The following is a 20,675-nucleotide window of genomic DNA, read 5'->3' as shown; positions in this document are numbered from 1 at the left end:
GATTGACTGAATGGGCAATTTATAGAAAGCATGATTATTATATATTTTTAATCCAAAACAAATACTATATGTTTTTAAAAAGATGTGAATCTTCTGTCTTTTTTAAATTACCTATATTTTCACAGTTCAAAGGGAATATTATGCTGTGTCATTATATAAAACTGTGAATTTAATACAAACTGTTCAGACACTTTTTGTATTATATAGATTTAAATATGTATCATTCAATAAACTTTTTATGGTGAATATTTTGTATAAATGTGTTGTCATTGTGTTTGATTTTTAATTTAGCATTGCCTAACTGCTTGACAAATGTATATTTTCAGGGGCCGGCTGCATAAAAGGTTTAGACTAGTCTTACAAGTTATATAATCATTAATTTTCTTTTCTTTAAGACTGGTCAAAACTAGTCAGATATATAAAATCCTAGATCTTGGCTAATTGCTAGTTCGTCTTATCTGAGCTTATGCAACTGGCTTGAGGATTTCCAGTTCTGAAGTCATTTATAATGTCAATATCATATTTCTGACAAGTTACGTTCATTAAAAACTCGGGCTCGTCCGGGATTTGAACCCGGGACCTCTCGCACCCTAAGCGAGAATCATACCCCTAGACCAACGAGCCAGATGATTTATATAAGTTTGTATAACAACTCACAAAATTTTAAGGTAGAACGTTATTCTCTCATTACGCACGTTTTTATTAATATCAGTAGTATTACCGTGATGTATGTATTTTCTAAGTGTTAGGAAAACCATCCTCTAATTTTAGAATTGCTCCGTTATCTCATTACTTCCAGTTTTCTTACTTGCAAACCCACTTTGAAACGCAACGCCACCTTAAAAGCCAAGACCGAACCTATTAATACCTCACACTGTCTGAGTTAGTACCACAGTTACAGCTGAGTGTAGAATTTGACTCAAATTTATACGCGAGATGTGACTCGCATTTGTTCACCTATTTATTTCCCTGTTTACAAACAAAGTGCCAAAAGTTCAGGTGACGTCACCGTCGACAGCACCACGCGACCCTGCTGCCGACGTGGCTCGAGCGCGAGCGGAAAGGTTGCACGAGCGCGACTGTCAGCAGAACTGGTAAGAAGGGATGAGCCTATGAATTAACTTTATTTCAGAAGAAATGACACTCGTGTTATTTTTGCCTATGTGTATTTTGCATTCAGCGTTGTGCTTGTATTTATAAAGTAATTTTCATTAGTCGCGTTTGTTGTTATTCTTTTGCAGCAGCTAGTTAGTTAGGTTCAATTCGTTTGCACTGTCGCTTCTGAAGTGCTCGCAGAGTATATTTAAAACACTTTAACAATCTTCAAATAAATAAGTTACAATAAAAAAGATAAATATAACGGGGAAACGAATAAGCGGTTTGTAAGCAAACATAGGCGTTTGATTTTATTTAAGGTTAGTATTAAATGCATTCTTTAAGGCATCATAAAACCGCAGGCGTCTTATTGTATAGAAACTATAAGGTTTATAATCTGATTTATATACAGTTTCTGTCTATGTGTATTCATTTACTGAACGTCTATTCACAAACTAAAGTTTGAATGTGGCTGTAGGTTTCTAAAATAACCGCTAGGTGGCGCTGCAACCCCCATGAAACAAAAGGCGCTTGGCACCATTCAGGGACAGCGCTGGTGCTCTGTAATGTGTCTGAAAGCTTTTCTGTTCACACACACGTACAATACAGATTCACTGTGTTAATTAATGCTATTTTCAAAATATGTATTATTAAAATATATTAATAATATATGTCTCACAAGCGTCGTGGGTTTTATTGCTACAGAGATGATGAATAGTTGCAAAACCCAAATCTAAAACTAACCATAACACAAAAATTGTGTTTCACATTATGTCTGGAGCTATAATTTATTGGACAAACCTGACGGCAAATCTTTCTTATTGAAATGCCATTCCTGGTGTAATTTGGAAGCAATGGATTGAAAAATTAATCCACTAAAACGTAAATAATATAAATTATTATTGAAATTACATTAGCAACACATTAGCATTTACTCACCTAAATAATATCCAGTTATTCTGTCTGCACTACAACAAGCCAATTTATATCAGATATTTTGAAAAATGGGTCTCTGAGCAACACATTTTTATGTGTCTTTATATTTCACAAGAGCAACATTATTTTGTTTTCACTGTTTTCCTTATCACTGCTCGATTTTTGTTTTTTTTACAAACCTTAGTCGGAGCTCAGATGTCTAGTCAGAAGTTAGTTTGTTGTCAATCACAGCCACTCATGGCCAGCTGCTTGCATTGCCTCTCATTACACTGTCTTTGCTAATCTATTTTTTATCAGAGCACCATGTCGCAAGATGAGACCGTGGAAGACCTCATTACAAAACCTCCCCCTTCCCTCCAGTCGACTGCCTCTGATGAAACTGTCACCGTAGCTGCAGACAGTACAGATGAAGTCCTCTCTATATCACAGCTCTCACTAGACACATTGACCCCTGACGTAACCAATGCGGCTGCAGAAGAGCACAGTACAACCAAAGGTGTTAAAGAGATGCAGGACCACCCATCAGAAGAAAAACCTGAGGGTCAGGTGACTGAATGTGTGGATTCGGTCAGCTTGGATCCAGATGTTACACAGGAAGAAGCACAGGGAACAGAGGTACTTTTGATAGGGTTGATTTGTGTTTGTGCTATGTAACAAAATCCACAACATTTTTTATTTTTGTGTGTATTTTGTTCTTTGGCTGTGTGGATGTTATTAGCCCCTGGATGAGTCTAAATCTAAAGGCTGGAGTAGTTGGGGCTCCTGGGGGAAGTCACTTCTGACCACAGCTACATCCACTGTGGGTAAGTCACCATAGAAAACCATACAGTAGATCCTACCACAGTTAACTGTTAGATAACTCTGTCACAGAGAGAGTATCTATCTATCTATCTATCTATCTATCTATCTATCTATCTATCTATCTATCTATCTATCTATCTATCTATCTATCTATCTATCTACAGTTGAGTGTTTTTCTATCTTTCGATTGTGTCTAGGTCAAGGGTTAAGCTCCGTAAAAGAGAAAGCAGGTGTGGCATTACGAATCCGTCAGAGCTCATCATGTGAGGAGGCAGAAGAGGCTCATGAACATTCTGGGGCAGAGACGGCAGAACACGTTCAATCAGAGGAGGTGCAAAGAGGAGTCCTGTCAACCATCAGCAGCGCGGTTCAAAACACTGTGGGTCTGCACGTGTATAACACACATCATTAACCTTACCAGGATTTACCATGATCACTGACATGCAACAAAATCAGGCGCTACACCTGATGAATCTGGAGAGGCATTTGAGATAGTAATAAGTCTCGGCTGACCATTTGTGATTGAATGACCTAATATGTAAGATGAATGAATATTTCTTGTCCCTTCATCGTAGAAACTAATGAAATTTTCCCCCTCTTGCTTATCAGGGAAAGTCAGTGATAACAGGAGGTCTTGATGCTTTGGAGTTCATTGGAAAGAAGACCATGAATGTCTTGGCAGAGAGTGACCCAGGTTTTAAAAAGACCAAAATACTGATGCAGAGAACTGTCTCTCTGTCCCAGGTAAGATGGTCAACAAAAGCTCAAATAATAATTTTCACCATGATTATTGAGGTTTTTACCCAGCAGAGTGCCTACAACCATCTTAAAAAACCATCTCGGATTCTAGAAGATACTAAAATTCTGCCATATTTTCAGTGTATGTTTGTGTATGTGCTTATGTCTGCAGATGTTAAAAGAAGCGAAGGAAAAGGAGAGAGAGAGACTGAGCAGTCAAATGGTCACAGAACCAACCGCTCACTATGGGATCTTGTTTGATGATTACCAAGGCTTGCCTCATCTTGAGGCACTGGAGATACTCTCCAATGAGAGTGAAGGGAGGGTTAGTAACACACCATTTGCATTTACCCATATTACATTTTACAGGTTTATTTTGTACTAATGATCGACTGCCTGTACAGTTCTCCAATTATTACACCACTACTTATCAAATAAATAAACAAATGCACATGAAATATTAATATGAATTTAAATGTGTGCAGAAAAAGAGTACTGAGTGATACTATTGACATGAAACTAACATTAGTCTGTGGTCAGGCATTTTTGTTTTCAGCAAGGAAATTCATCAAAAGTGACAACAGAGACTAATTTGTTAAAAAGAAAAATTCTGTTCAAAATAAATGATCTTCATTTGGGCAGCAACTTCAGTTTCTTCAGTTTAAGAGTAGCTGTTTTCAACATTGATGGTGGTAATAGGAAATGGTTCTTGAACACCAAATCATGATATTAGAATGATTTCAGAAGGATCATGTGACACTGAAGACTAGAGTAGTGGCTGCAGAAAATTCAGCTTTGTCATCACAGGAATGAATTACATTTTACAGTTATAATTATAATAATATTTCAGAATATTACTGTATTTTTATCAAATAAATTCAGCTAATAAGTAAGACATGAAATCCTTGTCCTTTTCTTCTTTTCATATGTAACTCTCCTCATTTCAGGTGCAGGAATTCTTGTCCACTTTGGAGGAGGAGGATTTGGAAGTTATGAAGAAGGAGCTGATAGCAATTAAAGAGATCTTCATCACTCATGACGAGGAGGAACCTGATGCTGCCTCAGGGGAAAACGGTGAACTTTATTCACAAATTCAGTGTTCCACTCCACTCTGTGAGTCTTCAAATGCCAAAACATAAGTTGACAAATCCAGATCACAATCAAATCCGGACCACAATCAAGATACTGTGCTTGAGAAATCTGTATTACAATTTATGCATTAATGTAGATAAATCAAGGGAAAACGTCACATTCACACCTTTATTTTTACAATCCAATCATAGATTTTGTGTTAAAATGACAAATAAATAATTATTTTGGGTGTGAAATGATTTTGTAGTCTGTAATTCTGGTTGAAATTACCATGTATTGGAAAACCTAATATTAGCTGATCTCAATGAACAAACATTGATTTGATATGACAGGTGACTCATTCAGAGCACTATAAATATTTCAGTCCTCCACATTTTTGCCCTTGGGTATTAAATTTACGTGATCTGTGTGTTTCAGCTGCTGATGGAGAGGAGTTTGTCAGTGTTCTTACTGAGCTGCTCTTTGAGCTCCATGTTGCTGCAACTCCAGACAAACTGAACAAAGTACAGCCACACACACACACACACACACACACACACACGTTATTCACAAGCATAAACACTAATTATACATTGTGCCCTGTAGGCCCGTATAAAAGCTCATGATTGGGTGCGAGAAGTGGAGCAATCCAGGGAAGATGTCGAGAATGTAACAGAAGAATTAAAAGAAGAGAGCTCCACCCCTTGCCCTGCTTCAGAAAAGGAGGAAAAGAAAGAAGAAGAAGAAGAAAAGAAAGAGAAGGGAGAAGAGGGAGATAATAAGGAAAACAGTGCAAAGGACGGAAACTCAGATGCTGTTGAGGTGAGAAATGTCTTCAGTGTGTTATCTTAACTATATAAAATACAAAAATGCACATTTATATATATATATATATATATATGTATGTGTGTGTGTGTGTGTGTGTGTGTTTGTGTTTGATTGATGAATAGAATTTTGAAAAGCATTTTTTGAAATATAATTTTAAAAGAGGATAGACCCACTGGGCAAAGTTATGTCCAGTTGACGTCTTGTGGACGTCTTTTTATGTCTTTGCAGACGTTGAAAAGACGTCCACTGGACGTAACTTTACACAGTGGGGATGTATTAATTTCTTTCATTTCATTGTTAATTGTTTTATAATAATTATTAAATATTATACAAATAATATATATATATATATCTATATATATATATATATATATAAAACAGTTTTTTTCGATTGCTATACGACAGTGGGCACAACAGGAGTCACAAGTGCAAAACTCTTAACTACAGTCTGCACAGCAGCAGTAAATGTGGACCAAACTCTAGTTCGTTTTTCATTGCTTGAACACTGTTTTCAAAACTCTACACACTTCTCCCACGACTTTAACCACAACCTGCATAACACTCTGGATTTACAGCACTTTGTTCAAATGCTAACACACTGCTGTCAAAACTGTGAACCACACATTCAAAACAGAATAGATTTCAGCTTTGTGCCTTTCAAACACTGCTGATTGCAATTTCAGGATTAGCCCTGAAATGTATTTGTTCGAATTATAGTATGTACTTTTAGTTTCTACCTTTTTTTCTCATTACTGTAATTCTGTAAATTACTACAGACTATTGAAGCAAACTGCTAATTTTCATTTACCTTAAAGAATTATGTTCTAAAAATGTAAATAAATCATGTGAAAGAGTGTCACTCTTTTCTTTGAAGAAAATATGACTTTGTATGAAGTCACTGAAATTGTTCAAACTGTAAAGATGAAAAGTTAGTACTTTCTGTATTGGTGTTTGATGCTAGTGTTTTTCCTCTCAGTGAGTTCTGAGTGACAGTGTGTGTTATCTCAGTGAGGGTTGTGTGTAGTGTTTGGCTGCACTGAGTCTGTTTTGAGCCGTGTGTTAAGAGTTGTGTTGCTTGGGATGAGTTTTGCAGGTGATGTGAACGGTTTAGCTCAGGTGACTGTTGGTAGTGCAGACTGTAAGAGTTTTGCACATGTAGCTCCAGATGTTCTCACTGCCGTTTAGCAATCGAAAAAAACTGTTTTAATTCTATTCTATTCTGTTCTATTTTAATAAATCTTAAATGTGACGTGATAACAAGCCTGAATTATCAGCAGCCATTAATCCAGTCTTCAGTGTCACATGATCCTTCAGAAATCATTCTAATATTCTTTGTATAATGTCTTTTTGTGTGTATAGAAAGTATATCTGTCATCAGTGGGCAGTCTTGCTGAGGTAACCGCTCGTAGTATAGAACAGCTTCACAAAGTGGCTGAGTTGATTTTACACGGACAAGAGCTGGAGAAGCCAGCCAGCCAACAGGCCAGTATACTGGTCAGGTGAGTTCCTTGGCCATTTCCATAAGATGTTAGTAGACCAATCTTTTTTTTAGCTGTTTAGTGACTGTTGTGTATGCTCAGGTTAACCAGTGCCATGTGTAAGGAGGTCAGATGCCTGGCCCGAAAGTTTTCAGACACATTACTGGCTGCAGGGGTGAGTCTGACTGACTCTCTGATCGGTTCATTCTGAAAACATTATTGATGACATAACTGCTCCCTTTTCATTTCTTAATGCAAGTTTATAGTCTTATTCTGAATGATGGATCAGTTAATGTTATCGTGAAGAAAACAAACATTTGTCTACGTCTTTTATCAAAATGTAATAACTAATAGCTCAGCCTCTGTGATTACTTTACTCTTTCAGATATTACAAAAGCATTTTTATTTTTTATCCCTTCAACCACCTGTCACATTTCATTAAAGGGGTCATATGATGCTTTTGAAAGAGAATTTTTTTGTGTATTTGGTGTAACATAATATGTTGACATGCGTTAATGTTAATGTTATGTTAAAGGTTCTCTATGCCCGGTCTCTCTCAAACGCATGGTTTTCTACAAAGTCCCTCCTTCTGACAAGAGCAGTCTGCTCTAATTGTCCATAGTAAATAAAGTAAATATAAAGACAGTTAATAATCATCTTAGTTTTACCTTCAGTTCAAGCTGATAAGAGGAACAGAGTCACGTGACAGACAAAGTGATGAAGCTCGTGTGTTTGCAGTACACAAGCCACGGACGGTTAAGACAGCTGACTCCACTGTGTGATCATCTCTTTATCTCTCTCTCGCTCTCTCTCTCTCTCTCTCTCTCTCTCTCTCTCTCACACACACAATACGCAAAACTCCGCATTTGAACATTCAATAGGAAATACTGAAACCAATAACAAAACATACTTACAGTACCTGATACAGAAGCGCCAGATTGTCGTTGCAAAGTCAGAATAACCTCCTCTCCTAGGTTCACGAAACAGTCGTCCATAAAATGCGTTTCTGTCGTGTTGTAAGACTTCGCTTGTAACACTCCAAAGCGAAAGGAAAAATTGAAATCGCATCATATGGCCCTTTTAAACGAGTCAATTTTTTGTTGTTGTGGAAAATGTGCCATAACACAATGAAAATTACAGAACATACAAAAAATTTGTCAAAACAAAATCATGACAGAAATTTTAAGTATGAAATTTGACAATAGTTTACCTGTGCGTTTCCAGTGATCTGATGCTTGTAAGAATTTTTAGAATCTTTATTTGTCAGGACAGATCAACACTGCCCTCTTGTGGTTTGGGAACATTTTTGTTAAATGTTTTGTTGTATCTAGGACCACATTTACTAAATGGGGCAAATTAGTGTAAGGCCACTATCATATAAAAGCACCAATTAGAGTGGAAAATAATGCAAGTTATCTACTGACAGTGCACAAATGAAAGAAAAAAGCCAGTTTATTTCCATAATGACCAAGAGCAGCGCAAATTAGCACCTATTGCAACCATATTACATTACCCAAAAATGAAAGAAGTCTCATCATTTACTTGATAAGATCATTACCTTTTTTTTTTATTAAACATAAAATAATATATTTTGAAGAATGTGGATAACCAAATGGTTGCTGGTCCCCATTGACACCCATTGTATAAAAAAAACAAAAACAAAACCATAGAAGGCAACTGGGATCAGATGTTTCACTATGAAATACATCACATCATGAAAATATATGAATTATGAAAATCGGTTTCAAATGCTGTTGCACAAGTTGTTATCATTTAACTAAAACTATTAAAAACCAGATTCGTTAATTGAAATGATTTTGTGATTTTCCCAAAATATATATATATACTGTTGTACTATTATATATAAAATGTGTACACTGTTGCTTTAAGTAAAAAGTATACAATTTTTGTGCAGAATTTTAGAATTAACATGCTTCTGTTTTTTGTCTCTCTATTTTTTGACCCTATAGAGTCAGAGAAAAGCAGAAGTAGTAAATCCTCTAGTGGACAGTGTGATGCTGGAGGTAAAACTGAATATGATATTTTTTTCATAATGCAGAGTTAACAAATGAGGAGACTGTGACAGGACTTGATGATGATAATTATAATGACTGTAGTTTTGATCATGATGACCCTTTATCACTACACTGTGTGTCTTGTTTCCTCAGGGGTGTAATAGCACTACCTACATTTACAATGCATTCCAGCTGCTGTTGCCTGTTCTCCAGGTCTCGCATATCCAGACCAACAGACCCGTTGCTAAGCCAGCCCCAGAGGCAGCATCCACAGAGTAGTGCCTGTATTCCGTTTGTGTGTGTTTCTGTCTTTAACTGTGTTTTGTATTTAGATATGTTGCTTCAATATGAGAGCTTACACCAAAAAGTGCAATTCTAGTCTATATATAGACTCTTACAATAAGATAATTAGGAAAATAAGATTGAAACTCCTAACTTATTTAGGAAGCTGCTTATGTATCATGTTTTCTTTTTTTTAAAGTTACTTTACAAAATTATTCAGATTATTAATCATGTGTTGTATTGTCTGAGCAGATTTGGAGGTCTGCCACTGCCATTCACTTAAATTAATCAATCACTCATACACTATTACCAGTTTTTGTATGGAATAAAATGAACCAAGAACATAATCTGTAATGTAAGTAATAGGAAACTAAAGACTGAAATTCTCAGTACTGTGTGTTTTTATTTTAGCATCTGTTCTCAGTACCAGTTACAAATCTCTGTACATTTTAAGTTGATGTGAAGATGAAAAGTGCATTATGGAAACATGAGTATTACTTTAATAGCCACAAGAGTTTAAGACTGGGGTTGTATAATTACGAAATCACATTAGTGTTGCCATGCTGCTTGCTAAATGGATGTTGGAGAACCATGCACTATGGTTTATGTTTTCAGCCTTGTCAGAAATCTTCCCTTTAATTTTTTTTCAGCATTGGGCAAACATATTTTGTTGAGACTGTGTGTGACACAACACTATATTGTGATGCATATTCCTGTAGTTAAGATAACTAAGAGAGGCACTCTTAGTCTCTGCCTGTCAATAATGCTGGGCAGAGCATAAAGCGAAAGCTGGAAAATGAGTGCACAGAAGATTAATTTATATATAGTTTGGTTTGTGCAAAATGTTTAAACCTGAGGTATCTTTCCAGTATACGTGATTATGGGAAGCATAAATAGGAAGCATAAGTGATTATAAATCAGTTGTACATGCTTTGGTGCAAATGAAAGTGTCAACTGGTTCACTGGAGAATGGTTTTTCAGGCAACTGCTCTCTCCTTATAATTCCTGACTGATCCATTGATCATTTTCTGGAGCAGTGTATATTGCTTGTCACTATGGTTGGTCCAGACGATGGGGTTGTAAAACATTATACTTGTCTAATTCAGTATCAGTTCTAGAACTCCTAACATCTCGTGCAGACACTTTAACCTGATGTTTATCTATGGAGAAAGCATGACGTTATCTGGCCTCTGTCGTGTTGTAAACAAATCTATTTTCTGTTTAAGGAAGTGCCTCTCTTTCTTCTTCATGAGCAGAACATGAATAGTTGCTTCGATGATGCAGGTAAGCTAGAAATGGAAAAAAAGAGAATGGAGAACTTCAAATGAATGCTTCAGAACTGATTAGCTCATTAATTACTGTAGACTGGAAACATGGTCACTTACTTGGTGGTTCACAGTGGTCCTGTGCTTTTTGTGCTTTTATTAACTCTATGAAAAAAAAAAAAAAAATATATATATATATATATATATATAAAGCACAGATATTGTAGAATTCTATAACCATGGCAACATCAGACTGCAGGAGGCCATCCGTAGAGTAATTTATTCTGCTCGGAGCAATAAACTGGCATCAAAGATATACTGATCATCATCAATGTGACTGGATGAGACATTATGCAAGATTCAAAGACTGTTTCAGGCTACACTGGAAAAGAACTAGTAGTGACATCAAAATACTAAGAGTGTACCATCATCATACATCAAGAAAGTGTTTCATCAGCTGATGAACGAGGAAATCAGAGTGGACATCATTTTGAAGTACTGTATTAGTTTGCTTTGTAAAGTCTCCACTTACACTGAATTTAAAGCATACAAATGCTATGTTTAATATTCTAAACACATGGAATGCTTGGGAGTTTTGACTTTTGGAGCATTTTTAATCCAAAATAATAAATGATTTCTATTTTAAAGAGGAAAACTATACTAATATTTATTTACAATTTTCATTATGTAAATGTTTACCTTTCTCATCTTCATTTTGCTCTTCTTCATATAGTGAGGTCTCTGGAAACAAGTAAATTTTAGTCAAAATATTTCAAGTCATATATATAGTGTAATCAGAAAAAACAGAAAGTGACACATCACACAATCCATTTCTCTAAATTTTAAGTTAACCTGTATGTAAGATCACTGGAATATTATATTGAGTTTTATTTTGATTTGTTTATTGAAAGAATATGTAAATGTGTTGTGTGTCCAATTCATACCTGTGATCTCATGGATTGGCGACAAACCTAAAACATCAGAGACAAACAAAAAAATTCACACACATACCATAAATATGTAGGCCTGAGGGAATATACAAATATGCTGTATAGGAAACCAGTACAATCTCATCAAGTATATACTGGATGCAACTATCTACACAGTACACACACATACTGTTTTTGATGGTATGTGATAGTGGGTGTGTGTGATAGTTAAACTAAAAGTGGAAACTTCTTCCAGGGAACAAAAAATTATTATTCATTGCAGAATGTCTGCTATTCCATTTAATAAAAGTGAACGGTGACCCCAGCCCATACAATGGCACACAAAGCATGAAGCATCATATGGCTCCAGAAGAGTCGCATACTATATGTGCTTTTATGTCTCTTTTGAAGCTTGCCATTCTCTGAACCCCATCCACTTTATTTCATTATATGGAAATGAAGTGGCATGAACATTCGCAAAAACTTCTGTATTTATATCCCACAGAAGGAAGTCAAACTGGTTGGAACAGCATGAGGTGAGTAAATGATGACAGAATTTTCATCATGAGTGTCATCATTAAATTACTCCAAGACCTAATCTGTCTGCCTGGCACCCGAAATAGTTTAAGGTTGAGTTGCTTTTCAGTAACCTGCCACCATTACAGACACTTCACTTTTAATTATTGTACTCTGTCACACTGTATAAAACTTACTTCTCTTGTATGTGAGGTCAGCTACCTTCAGAAGGTTTTCTGGAAAAAAGTATATAGTGAGTGTTAGTGGTCTGGAGAATTTCTATTCGAGTAAGGAAACTCAGTGCCAGGTAAAGATGTAAGGGTTGTATTCTGATAAAGCACAGCTTTCTTCTGGGTAAAAAGAGTGCAGTATGATTGAACAGGTTGTTTGTTTACCTTCTGTTCTGTTCCCCATTGAAGATTTCTCAGAGAATACATCACCATCTGTAGAGATGCAGGAGACCGAAATCTATCAATCTTTAATAACTATATAACAATATAAAAATATGACCCACCAACCCTTGTTATTAGAATTCTCTACTTATATAGTGCCTTGTAATATTATCCAGTTCTATTTTTGAACATGGTATTACCATGGTTTTTGGTCATGCTCCACGGTAATACCATGGTATATCATGGCTGCTTTGAAATAATGTGTGTGTAAAGCGCTAAATAAAAATAACTTGACTTGGCTAAGTCTTTGAAGATCCTTGGAGGACCATTTAAATATCATATTTATATTATTATGAATGTGGTAATCACTCAGTGCCATGGTACCATTGTACCTGATATGTTACTTTTTTGTAATTTATTTATTTACACAAATGAATTCGGATTGCTTTAACAAGCACATTTGCTTACCACTTAAGCTGCACATTGCTATGGACACAGCAGGGACATGCGTCATTACTGAAAGTAAAAATGAGAGAACTGATTAGCACAATTATAGAAAAACTTTGCAGCTCTATACTTGTCAGAGTCACTCACAATTTTCTTTTTGTTTACTGAGCTCTTTGAGCTGACATCTATGGGCTGAAACTGGCACAGATGCAACCGAACGGGACTGTCCTAAAGTGAGAAGACCACGCAGCATTCTCAGTTATACTGTAATTATAGATTCCAAGTTGAAAATGTCTGTTAGGCCGGACTAGATTTGTTTTGTAGAAGTGATACTCACGTCTTCTGCTTTTAAAGATCAGGTTGCCCACACTCAATAGGGTAACCACAATCACAGTCAGTACCAGAGCCAACCACACCGAAGTAATCACACACCACCGGCCATCTAACAACAAGAAAAGTGGAGTACAATAGCAACAGAAAACTTAAGATAGTGCAGCGTGAAATAAGTGAAACATGAAGAAACAATACAGCATATTTACAATACTTAAACAGCATGCACACCAGGGTTACACTATCCCCTTGTCTTGCCTAGCTGATTTTACACGTACATTAACTAAGATAACCTTGTATGTGTCTGGTAGTGTGCTGTCTGAAAGGATTTGTGGTTTTGGATATGTCACACACTGAGTAGATTGGCTTGATGTTTTGCCATAATATATTTATCAGAGGTTAGGTTGAATTATGAAGTCCCGCTGTCTCCGTCCATCCCTGAATCAATAGACAGGATAAAAGACAGTCTCAGCTCTCCTTCAGAAGGAATTTGTGAGGGATGTGGAGAGACTTGGGTGAGAGTGTTGGGCAAAAAAAAAAAAAAATGTATATATATATATATATATATATATATATACAGTCGTGGCCAAAAGTTTTGAGAAATACATAAATATTGGAAATTGGAAAAGTTGCTGCTTAAGTTTTTATAATAGCAATTTGCATATACTGTACTCCAGAATGTTATGAAGAGTGATCAGATGAATTGCATAGTCCTTTGCCATGAAAATTAACTTAATCCCAAAAAAACCTTTCCACTGCATTTCATTGCTGTCATTAAAGGACCTGCTGAGATCATTTCAGTAATCGTCTTGTTAACTCAGGTGAGAATGTTGGCGAGCACAAGGCTGGAGATCATTATGTCAGGCTGATTGGGTTAGAATGGCAGACTTGACATGTTAAAAGGAGGGTGATGCTTGAAATCATTGTTCTTCCATTGTTAACCATGGTGACCTGCAAACAAATGCGTGCAGCCATCATTGCGTTGCATAAAAATGGCTTCACAGGCAAGGATATTGTGGCTACTAAGATTGCACCGAAATCAACAATTTATAGGATCATCAAGAACTTCAAGGAAAGAGGTTCAATTCTTGTAAAGAAGGCTTCAGGGCGTCCAAGAAAGTCCAGCAAGCACCAGGATCGTCTCCTAAAGAGGATTCAGCTGCGGGATCGGAGTGCCACCAGTGCAGAGCTTGCTCAGGAATGGCAGCAGGCAGGTGTGAGCGCATCTACACGCACAGTGAGGACAAGACTTTTGGAAGATGGCCTGGTGTCAAGAAGGGCAGCAAAGAAGCCACTTCTCTCCAAAAAAAACATCAGGGACAGATTGATCTTCTGAAGAAAGTATAGTGAATGGACTGCTGAGGACTGGGGCAAAGTCATATTCTCCGATGAAGCCCCTTTCCGATTGTTTGGGGCATCTGGAAAAAGGCTTGTCCGGAGAAGAAAAGGTGAGCACTACCATCAGTCCTGTGTCATGCCAACAGTAAAGCATCCTGACACCATTCATGTGTGGGGTTGCTTCTCATCCAAGGGAGTGGGCTCACTCACAATTCTGCCCAAAAACACAGCCATGAATAAAGAATGGTACCAAAACACCCTCCAACAGCAACTTCTTCCAACAATCCAACAACAGTTTGGTGAAGAACAATGCATTTTCCAGCACGATGGAGCACCGTGCCATAAGGCAAAAGTGATAACTAAGTGGCTCGGGGACCAGAATGTTGAAATTTTGGGTCGATGGAAACTCCCCAGATCTTAATCCCATTGAGAACTTGTGGTCAATCCTCAAGAGGCGGGTGGACAAACAAAAACCCACTAATTCTGACAAACTCCAAGAAGTGATTATGAAAGAATGGGTTGCTATCAGTCAGGATTTGGCCCAGAAGTTGATAGAGAGCATGCCCAGTCGAATTGCAGAGGTCCTGAAAAAGAAGGGCCAACACTGCAAATACTGACTCTTTGCATAAATGCCATGTAATTGTCGATAAAAGCCTTTGAAACGTATGAAGTGCTTGTAATTATATTTCAGTACATCACAGAAACAACTGAAACAAAGATCGAAAAGCAGTTTAGCAGCAAACTTTTAGAAAACTAATATTTATTTAATTCTCAAAACTTTTGGCCACGACTGTATATATTTTATACATACTGTAAAAATATTTTGTAATGGCTGAAATATTTTCCAAATTATTTATTCAAATGTATTGTATTATTATTATTCACGTTACACTCTGTTTGTCCTTGAATCAGTTCTTATTATCAGTTCTTATTTGTGACCCTTGACCACAAAACCATAAGTACGTAGTCATTAGTAGCGCAGGTATATATTTGTAGCAATAGTCAAAAATACATTGTATATGTCAAAATGATCGATTTTTCTTTAATGCCAAAATTCATTAGGATATAAAGTAAAGATCATGTTCCATTAAGATAATATTAAAAATTTTTGATTAGTAATATGCATGGCTAAGAACTTCATATGGACAACTTGCCGAGTCTTAGTGTTCAGATCATACTAATAGTAATACATTTAGATCGACTGACAAGAGGAATATAATTTTATTTTAAATGATTAAGGTTTTGTGTGTAGCTTGGCATTGTGGCAGATGACATTTTTCGGACAGTTTCTCACCTTTTCTTGTTTGGGTCACTGGTAATGCGGCAGATCTTGCTGTTTCATTGTTCTCCTGGTAGTAAAAGAGGAAACTGCTGCTGGTTGGTTGACACTTCAGCTCATCTGTATTAGCTGTTGCTTGGAAAGACACTGTAGTTGTTTTGAGTGAAAAGGCAGTTGGGTTCGCAGAAGAAGTGTTTTTTAAAATGGAGGTGTCTTGTATTGGAGGGCTGGTGTTTTTTTCTTGCATGGATATATTCAGATCTGGACATTTGCTGTTGTCTGGTGGGAGGTAGCAATAAAACAGTCTCTGGTGGTCTTCGGGTCCAGCAGTATATAGATCAGTGTTGTTGAGAAACACAAAATCACTAATGTTCCATCCAGAGAGATTGCCTGCCTTCATTGTCAGTAGCACCATCACATGCTCTTCTATGAAATGTACAACATGCACACAGTTATTACTGTAGACAATGAAGATGTAGCAGTAATATACAAACATGAAATCATAATGAACATCTATCTCACCTGACTGTAAGGTATTGTTGTGGAAAAGCTGCAGATCCATTTCGGTCTTACACAGATACCAGCCTTCAGAACGTGTGTGTTGACTGCTGGCATTTATCATTTCTGTCACACATGGAGGGTCATATGGAGCACACAGCTGTGGATCATTCTCAGGTGTGCAAGGGTCAAAGGGCTCACAGAGAAACTCAATTTGTGATATTTCTGAGAAAAAATAAAAATAAACAAAGAAATGCTCTTAAGATTTTAAGTTAAAAGACATTTAGTTTAAAACAGCCTACACTATAATACAGCAAAAAAAAAAAGAAAAAAAGGGTTAATCCATTTTTAAACCCATGTGCCTGACAGTTCTGACTCTAAAAATGTAATGTGGTGTAAAAAGTATTATTTTCACTAATATTCTCTGTATATTTACAAAATGTTTCTGATCACACCAATACTTTAATTTTGTGGACAAAAGTTTTTTTCCAGTTATAATAATAATAATAATAATAATAATAATAATAATAAAATAATACATCAAAACCATTACTTCAAAAACATTAGTCCTATAACTAGCTATATTTTATTTTTCAGTAATTTAATTTCTTAAATTTACTTTTTTTTTTTTTTAATATGATTTCAGGACAGTTGTATCACCCTTCTTTTTTCTAATTGTACTCTTCGATAATTAAAAACACGTTTTCATAGTTGAGGTGTATTCAAGTCATTGTATGTTAATATTTTTACATTTCATTTTATAATTTTTTTAATGAGATCATTGACCCATCTATCATCTGACACCATTTGTTTGCCTAGCAGTATTAAAAACAACACATAACCTACAAGCTCCACAAACACTAAAAGAAAAGGTTTTGAAGTTTTTAAATATTTTTGGAAGTTGCTCTTCCCGTTTTCTCCAACACCAGAGAGCTTTTCTGTTGATTTTGGTAAGTTAAAGTGACATTTCCTGTCTGAATGTTACAACAACAACAACAACACATCAGCTTAACATAGCTTGTATAAAAAGCTATGTAAAAAGACCTAAAACATTGAAAACAAATATATATTAGTATAGATTGTGTGTGTATTTGTGCCACACACACTCACACACTTAGTGGTTTTTAACCTCTTAACATACCATGTCCAGACCACATTGATATAGTCATCGGAGTCAATGCCAACTGTTTTATCCTAATTTAAACTTTGACATAAAAATGGTAACATTGCACATACCTCATCATGTATCTATAAAAGACATGGACAACACTGATGTTTCATGCTGTCAATCATAAAAACATTTAACACGCGTTGCTCTGAAACGCACGTGCTCTCACAAACCCACACTGCTGCCACATTTCTCTCACTCATGCTCTCCCAAAGACCCCAAGCCATCTTACTCCACTCTTTTTACTTACTTGGAAAAAACTCTGGTAGACACAGGATGAAGGTGATAAAGAAGAGGATGCTGAGTTTGAAGGCACCTGATCTTGTCATGGTAGAAGCTCCTCTGTAAGGTCACCTAACCTCTGAACTTGTTGACCCCACATTGGAAATCTCCCACAGTCTCACACCTCACTTTCGGCTTTTCCAATTCCACTTTTAGTTTAAAATAATCCTACGTATGTAACATACTGAATTTTTTTAGCGTTTCTCCTTCATGACTAACACGACTAAGTCTTGATTACATAGATGAAATGCTTTACCACTTCCTGTCTGTCTTCCTGTTTTGTGCAATTATGAAAACAGAAAGAGCAAAGAAAGACATTTCAGGTTGTTAATGTGTTTGCTTGTCTCATAAGGATTCAAATAATTTTAGACATTATCTATACAATTATTTTAGTTAAATATTATATTATATTATATTATATTATATTATATTATATTATATTATATTATATTATATTATATATAAATCAGACTTACCAAGCAGCTGCTGCTCACACACATATATGTGACCCTGGACCAAAAAACCAAGGGGTCATATGATTCTTATTTAAAGATCATTATTTGGTGTATTTGGTGTAACAGAATACATTGACATGCGACAAGCGCAGTCTGCTCTGATTGTCAAGCTGACACAATGCATTGTGATTGGCCGAACACCACACGCACTTGTCGGAAATGTAATGCCTCTTTCCATAATCACGAGCTTCATCTTTCAAAGTAAATGTAAAGACAGTTAATAGTCATCTTAGTTTTACCATTAGTTCAAGTCCGAAAGGGGAACAGGGTCACGTGACAGACACAGTGATGAAGCTCATGGGTTTGCAGTAAACAAACCACAAACGGTTAAGACAGCTGAATCCACTGTGTGACCATCTCTCTCTCTCTTTCACACACCCACTCACACACACATGCACGACGCGCAAAGCTCATCATTTGAGCATTCAGTAGCAAATACTTCAACTAATGACAAAACATACTTACAGTAGCTGATTCAGAAACACCAGATTGTCATAGCAAAATCAGAATTATCTCCTCTCTTAGGTTCACAAAACGGTCGTCCATAAAATGTGTTGCTGTTCTGTTGTACAGTCGTGGCAAAAAGTTTTGAGAATTACATAAATATTAGTTTTCAAAAAGTTTGCTGCTAAACTGCTTTTAGATCTTTGTTTCAGTTGTTTCTGTGATGTACTGAAATATAATTACAAGCACTTCATATGTTTCAAAGGCTTTTATCGTCAATTACATGACATTTATGCAAAGAGTCAGTATTTGCAGTGTTGGCCCATCTTTTTCAGGACCTCTGCAATTCGACTGGGCATGCTATCAATCAACTTCTGGGCTAAATCCTGACTGATAGCAACCCATTCTTTCATAATCACTTCTTGGAGTTTGTCAGAATTAGTGGGTTTTTGTTTGTCCACCTGCCTCTTAAGGATTGACCACAAGTTCTCAATGGGATTAAGATCTGGGGAGTTTCCAGGCCATGGACCCAAAATTTCAACATTCTGGTCCCCGAGCCACTTAGTTATCACTTTTTCCTTATGGCACGATGCTCCATCGTGCTGGAAAATGCATTGTTCTTCTCCAAACTGTTGTTGGATTGTTGGAAGAAGTTGCTGTTGGAGGGTGTTTTGGTACCATTCTTTATTCATGGCTGTGTTTTTGGGCAGAATTGTGAGTGAGCCCACTCCCTTGGATGAGAAGCAACCCCACACATGAATGGTGTCAGGATGCTTTACTGTTGGCATGACACAGGACTGATGGTAGTGCTCACCTTTTCTTCTCCGGACAAGCCTTTTTCCAGATGCCCCAAACAATCGGAAAGGGGCTTCATCGGAGAATATGACTTTGCCCCAGTCCTCAGCAGTCCATTCACTATACTTTCTTCAGAAGATCAATCTGTCCCTGATGTTTTTCTTTGGAGAGAAGTGGCTTCTTTGCTGCCCTTCTTGACACCAGGCCATCTTCCAAAAGTCTTGGCCTCACTGTGCGTGCAGATGCGCTCACACCTGCCTGCTGCCATTCCTGAGCAAGCTCTGCACTGGTGGCACTCCGATCCCGCAGCTGAATCCTCTTTAGGAGACGATCCTGGTGCTTGCTGGACTTTCTTGGACGCCCTGAAGCCTTCTTTATAAGAATTGAACCTCTTTCCTTGAAGTTCTTGATGATCCTATAAATTGTTGATTTCGGTGCAATCTTAGTAGCCACAATATCCTTGCCTGTGAAGCCATTTTTATGCAACGCAATGATGGCTGCACGCGTTTCTTTGCAGGTCACCATGGTTAACAATGGAAGAACAATGATTTCAAGCATCACCCTCCTTTTAACATGTCAAGTTTGCCATTCTAACCCAATCAGCCTGACATAATGATCTCCAGCCTTGTGCTCGTCAACATTCTCACCTGAGTTAACAAGACGATTACTGAAATGATCTCAGCAGGTCCTTTAATGACAGCAATGAAATGCAGTGGAAAGGTTTTTTTGGGATTAAGTTAATTTTCATGGCAAAGAAGGACTATGCAATTCATCTGATCACTCTTCATAACATTCTGGAGTATATGCAAATTGCTATTATAAAAACTTAAGCAGCAACTTTTCCAATTTCCAATATTTATGTAATTCTCAAAACTTTTAGCCACGACTGTATGTAATCTTAAAGATTCCAAAAAATGCATCTACTTTCAGAATATATACACACTGCATCTCTCTGACATGGCTGCTTCACTAACTGTAACACTAACTGCGGTTACTGAAACCATGCCTTCTTTCTTTGTGTGAACATTTGGGCAGCATTACGCAAATATTCCACATAGTGATGTAGACTTGTGGGGGCGTGTTTGAATGAGCCGTTATAGGGGACCATGGCAGCAGAGGTGGGTAGTAACGAGTTACATTTACTTCGTTACATTTACTTGACTGCATTTTTTGGGTAACTAATACTTTTCTGAGTATATTTAAAGATGGGTACTTTAACTCTTACTTGAATAA

At 36.7% G+C, this 20,675-nt stretch overlaps 2 protein-coding genes and 1 non-coding gene across 4 annotated transcripts; 1 reads left to right on the top strand and 2 right to left on the bottom strand.

The window, feature by feature from the left end:
* Positions 1 to 552: 552 nt before the first annotated feature.
* trnap-agg (transfer RNA proline (anticodon AGG)) lies at positions 553 to 624 on the bottom strand. The gene has a single exon. It is a non-coding gene; the product is annotated as a tRNA-Pro (tRNA).
* A 317-nt stretch (positions 625 to 941) lies between these two features.
* fam114a1 (family with sequence similarity 114 member A1) lies at positions 942 to 9,633 on the top strand. Of its 2 annotated transcripts, none has more exons than XM_059553860.1 (13): positions 942 to 1,094; positions 2,329 to 2,646; positions 2,750 to 2,834; positions 3,030 to 3,211; positions 3,442 to 3,576; positions 3,743 to 3,895; positions 4,518 to 4,644; positions 5,080 to 5,165; positions 5,248 to 5,463; positions 6,829 to 6,968; positions 7,050 to 7,122; positions 8,918 to 8,971; positions 9,116 to 9,633. In XM_059553860.1, exons 2-13 carry the CDS (start codon positions 2,335 to 2,337, stop codon positions 9,239 to 9,241), a joined length of 1,689 nt encoding a protein of 562 aa, XP_059409843.1. In that variant the 5' UTR covers positions 942 to 1,094; positions 2,329 to 2,334; the 3' UTR covers positions 9,242 to 9,633. The 2 variants fall into 2 exon arrangements, with proteins under 2 accessions (XP_059409843.1, XP_059409842.1); XM_059553859.1 differs by having other exon boundaries at positions 4,518 to 4,683.
* si:dkey-192k22.2 (uncharacterized) lies at positions 9,628 to 17,933 on the bottom strand. The gene is made up of 12 exons (XM_059553861.1): positions 17,657 to 17,933; positions 16,263 to 16,463; positions 15,756 to 16,166; positions 13,131 to 13,235; positions 12,941 to 13,021; positions 12,815 to 12,862; positions 12,350 to 12,397; positions 12,152 to 12,190; positions 11,454 to 11,480; positions 11,209 to 11,250; positions 10,630 to 10,674; positions 9,628 to 10,533 (listed from the first exon to the last, which is right to left on the bottom strand). The coding sequence occupies exons 1-12, from the start codon at positions 17,733 to 17,735 to the stop codon at positions 10,466 to 10,468; spliced, it is 1,194 nt and encodes a 397-aa protein (XP_059409844.1). The 5' UTR covers positions 17,736 to 17,933; the 3' UTR covers positions 9,628 to 10,465.
* Between the last annotated feature and the right edge of the window lie 2,742 nt (positions 17,934 to 20,675).

This window comes from Carassius carassius, chromosome 7 (assembly GCF_963082965.1).
Source record: "Carassius carassius chromosome 7, fCarCar2.1, whole genome shotgun sequence".
Lineage (NCBI taxonomy): Eukaryota > Metazoa > Chordata > Actinopteri > Cypriniformes > Cyprinidae > Carassius > Carassius carassius.
The sequence above is the reverse complement of the archived record's forward strand: the minus strand, read 5'-3'. Positions and strand labels throughout refer to the sequence as shown.

What these genes read in the sequence shown, in the direction of transcription:
- fam114a1 (XM_059553859.1), top strand. Translation starts at nt 2,335, where the DNA reads ATGTCGCAAGATGAGACCGTGGAAGACCTCATTACAAAACCTCCCCCT. An exon ending in CAGGCCAGTATACTGGTCAG is followed by an intron (nt 6,969 to 7,049) that starts GTGAGTTCCTTG and finishes GTGTATGCTCAG; the next exon opens with GTTAACCAGTGCCATGTGTA. An exon ending in ACACATTACTGGCTGCAGGG is followed by an intron (nt 7,123 to 8,917) that starts GTGAGTCTGACT and finishes TTGACCCTATAG; the next exon opens with AGTCAGAGAAAAGCAGAAGT.
- si:dkey-192k22.2 (XM_059553861.1), bottom strand. Translation starts at nt 17,735, where the DNA reads ATGACAAGATCAGGTGCCTTCAAACTCAGCATCCTCTTCTTTATCACC. An exon ending in TCTACCAGAGTTTTTTCCAA is followed by an intron (nt 16,464 to 17,656) that starts GTAAGTAAAAAG and finishes ATTTTTTCTCAG; the next exon opens with AAATATCACAAATTGAGTTT. An exon ending in AATGGGGAACAGAACAGAAG is followed by an intron (nt 12,191 to 12,349) that starts GTAAACAAACAA and finishes ACTTTTTTCCAG; the next exon opens with AAAACCTTCTGAAGGTAGCT.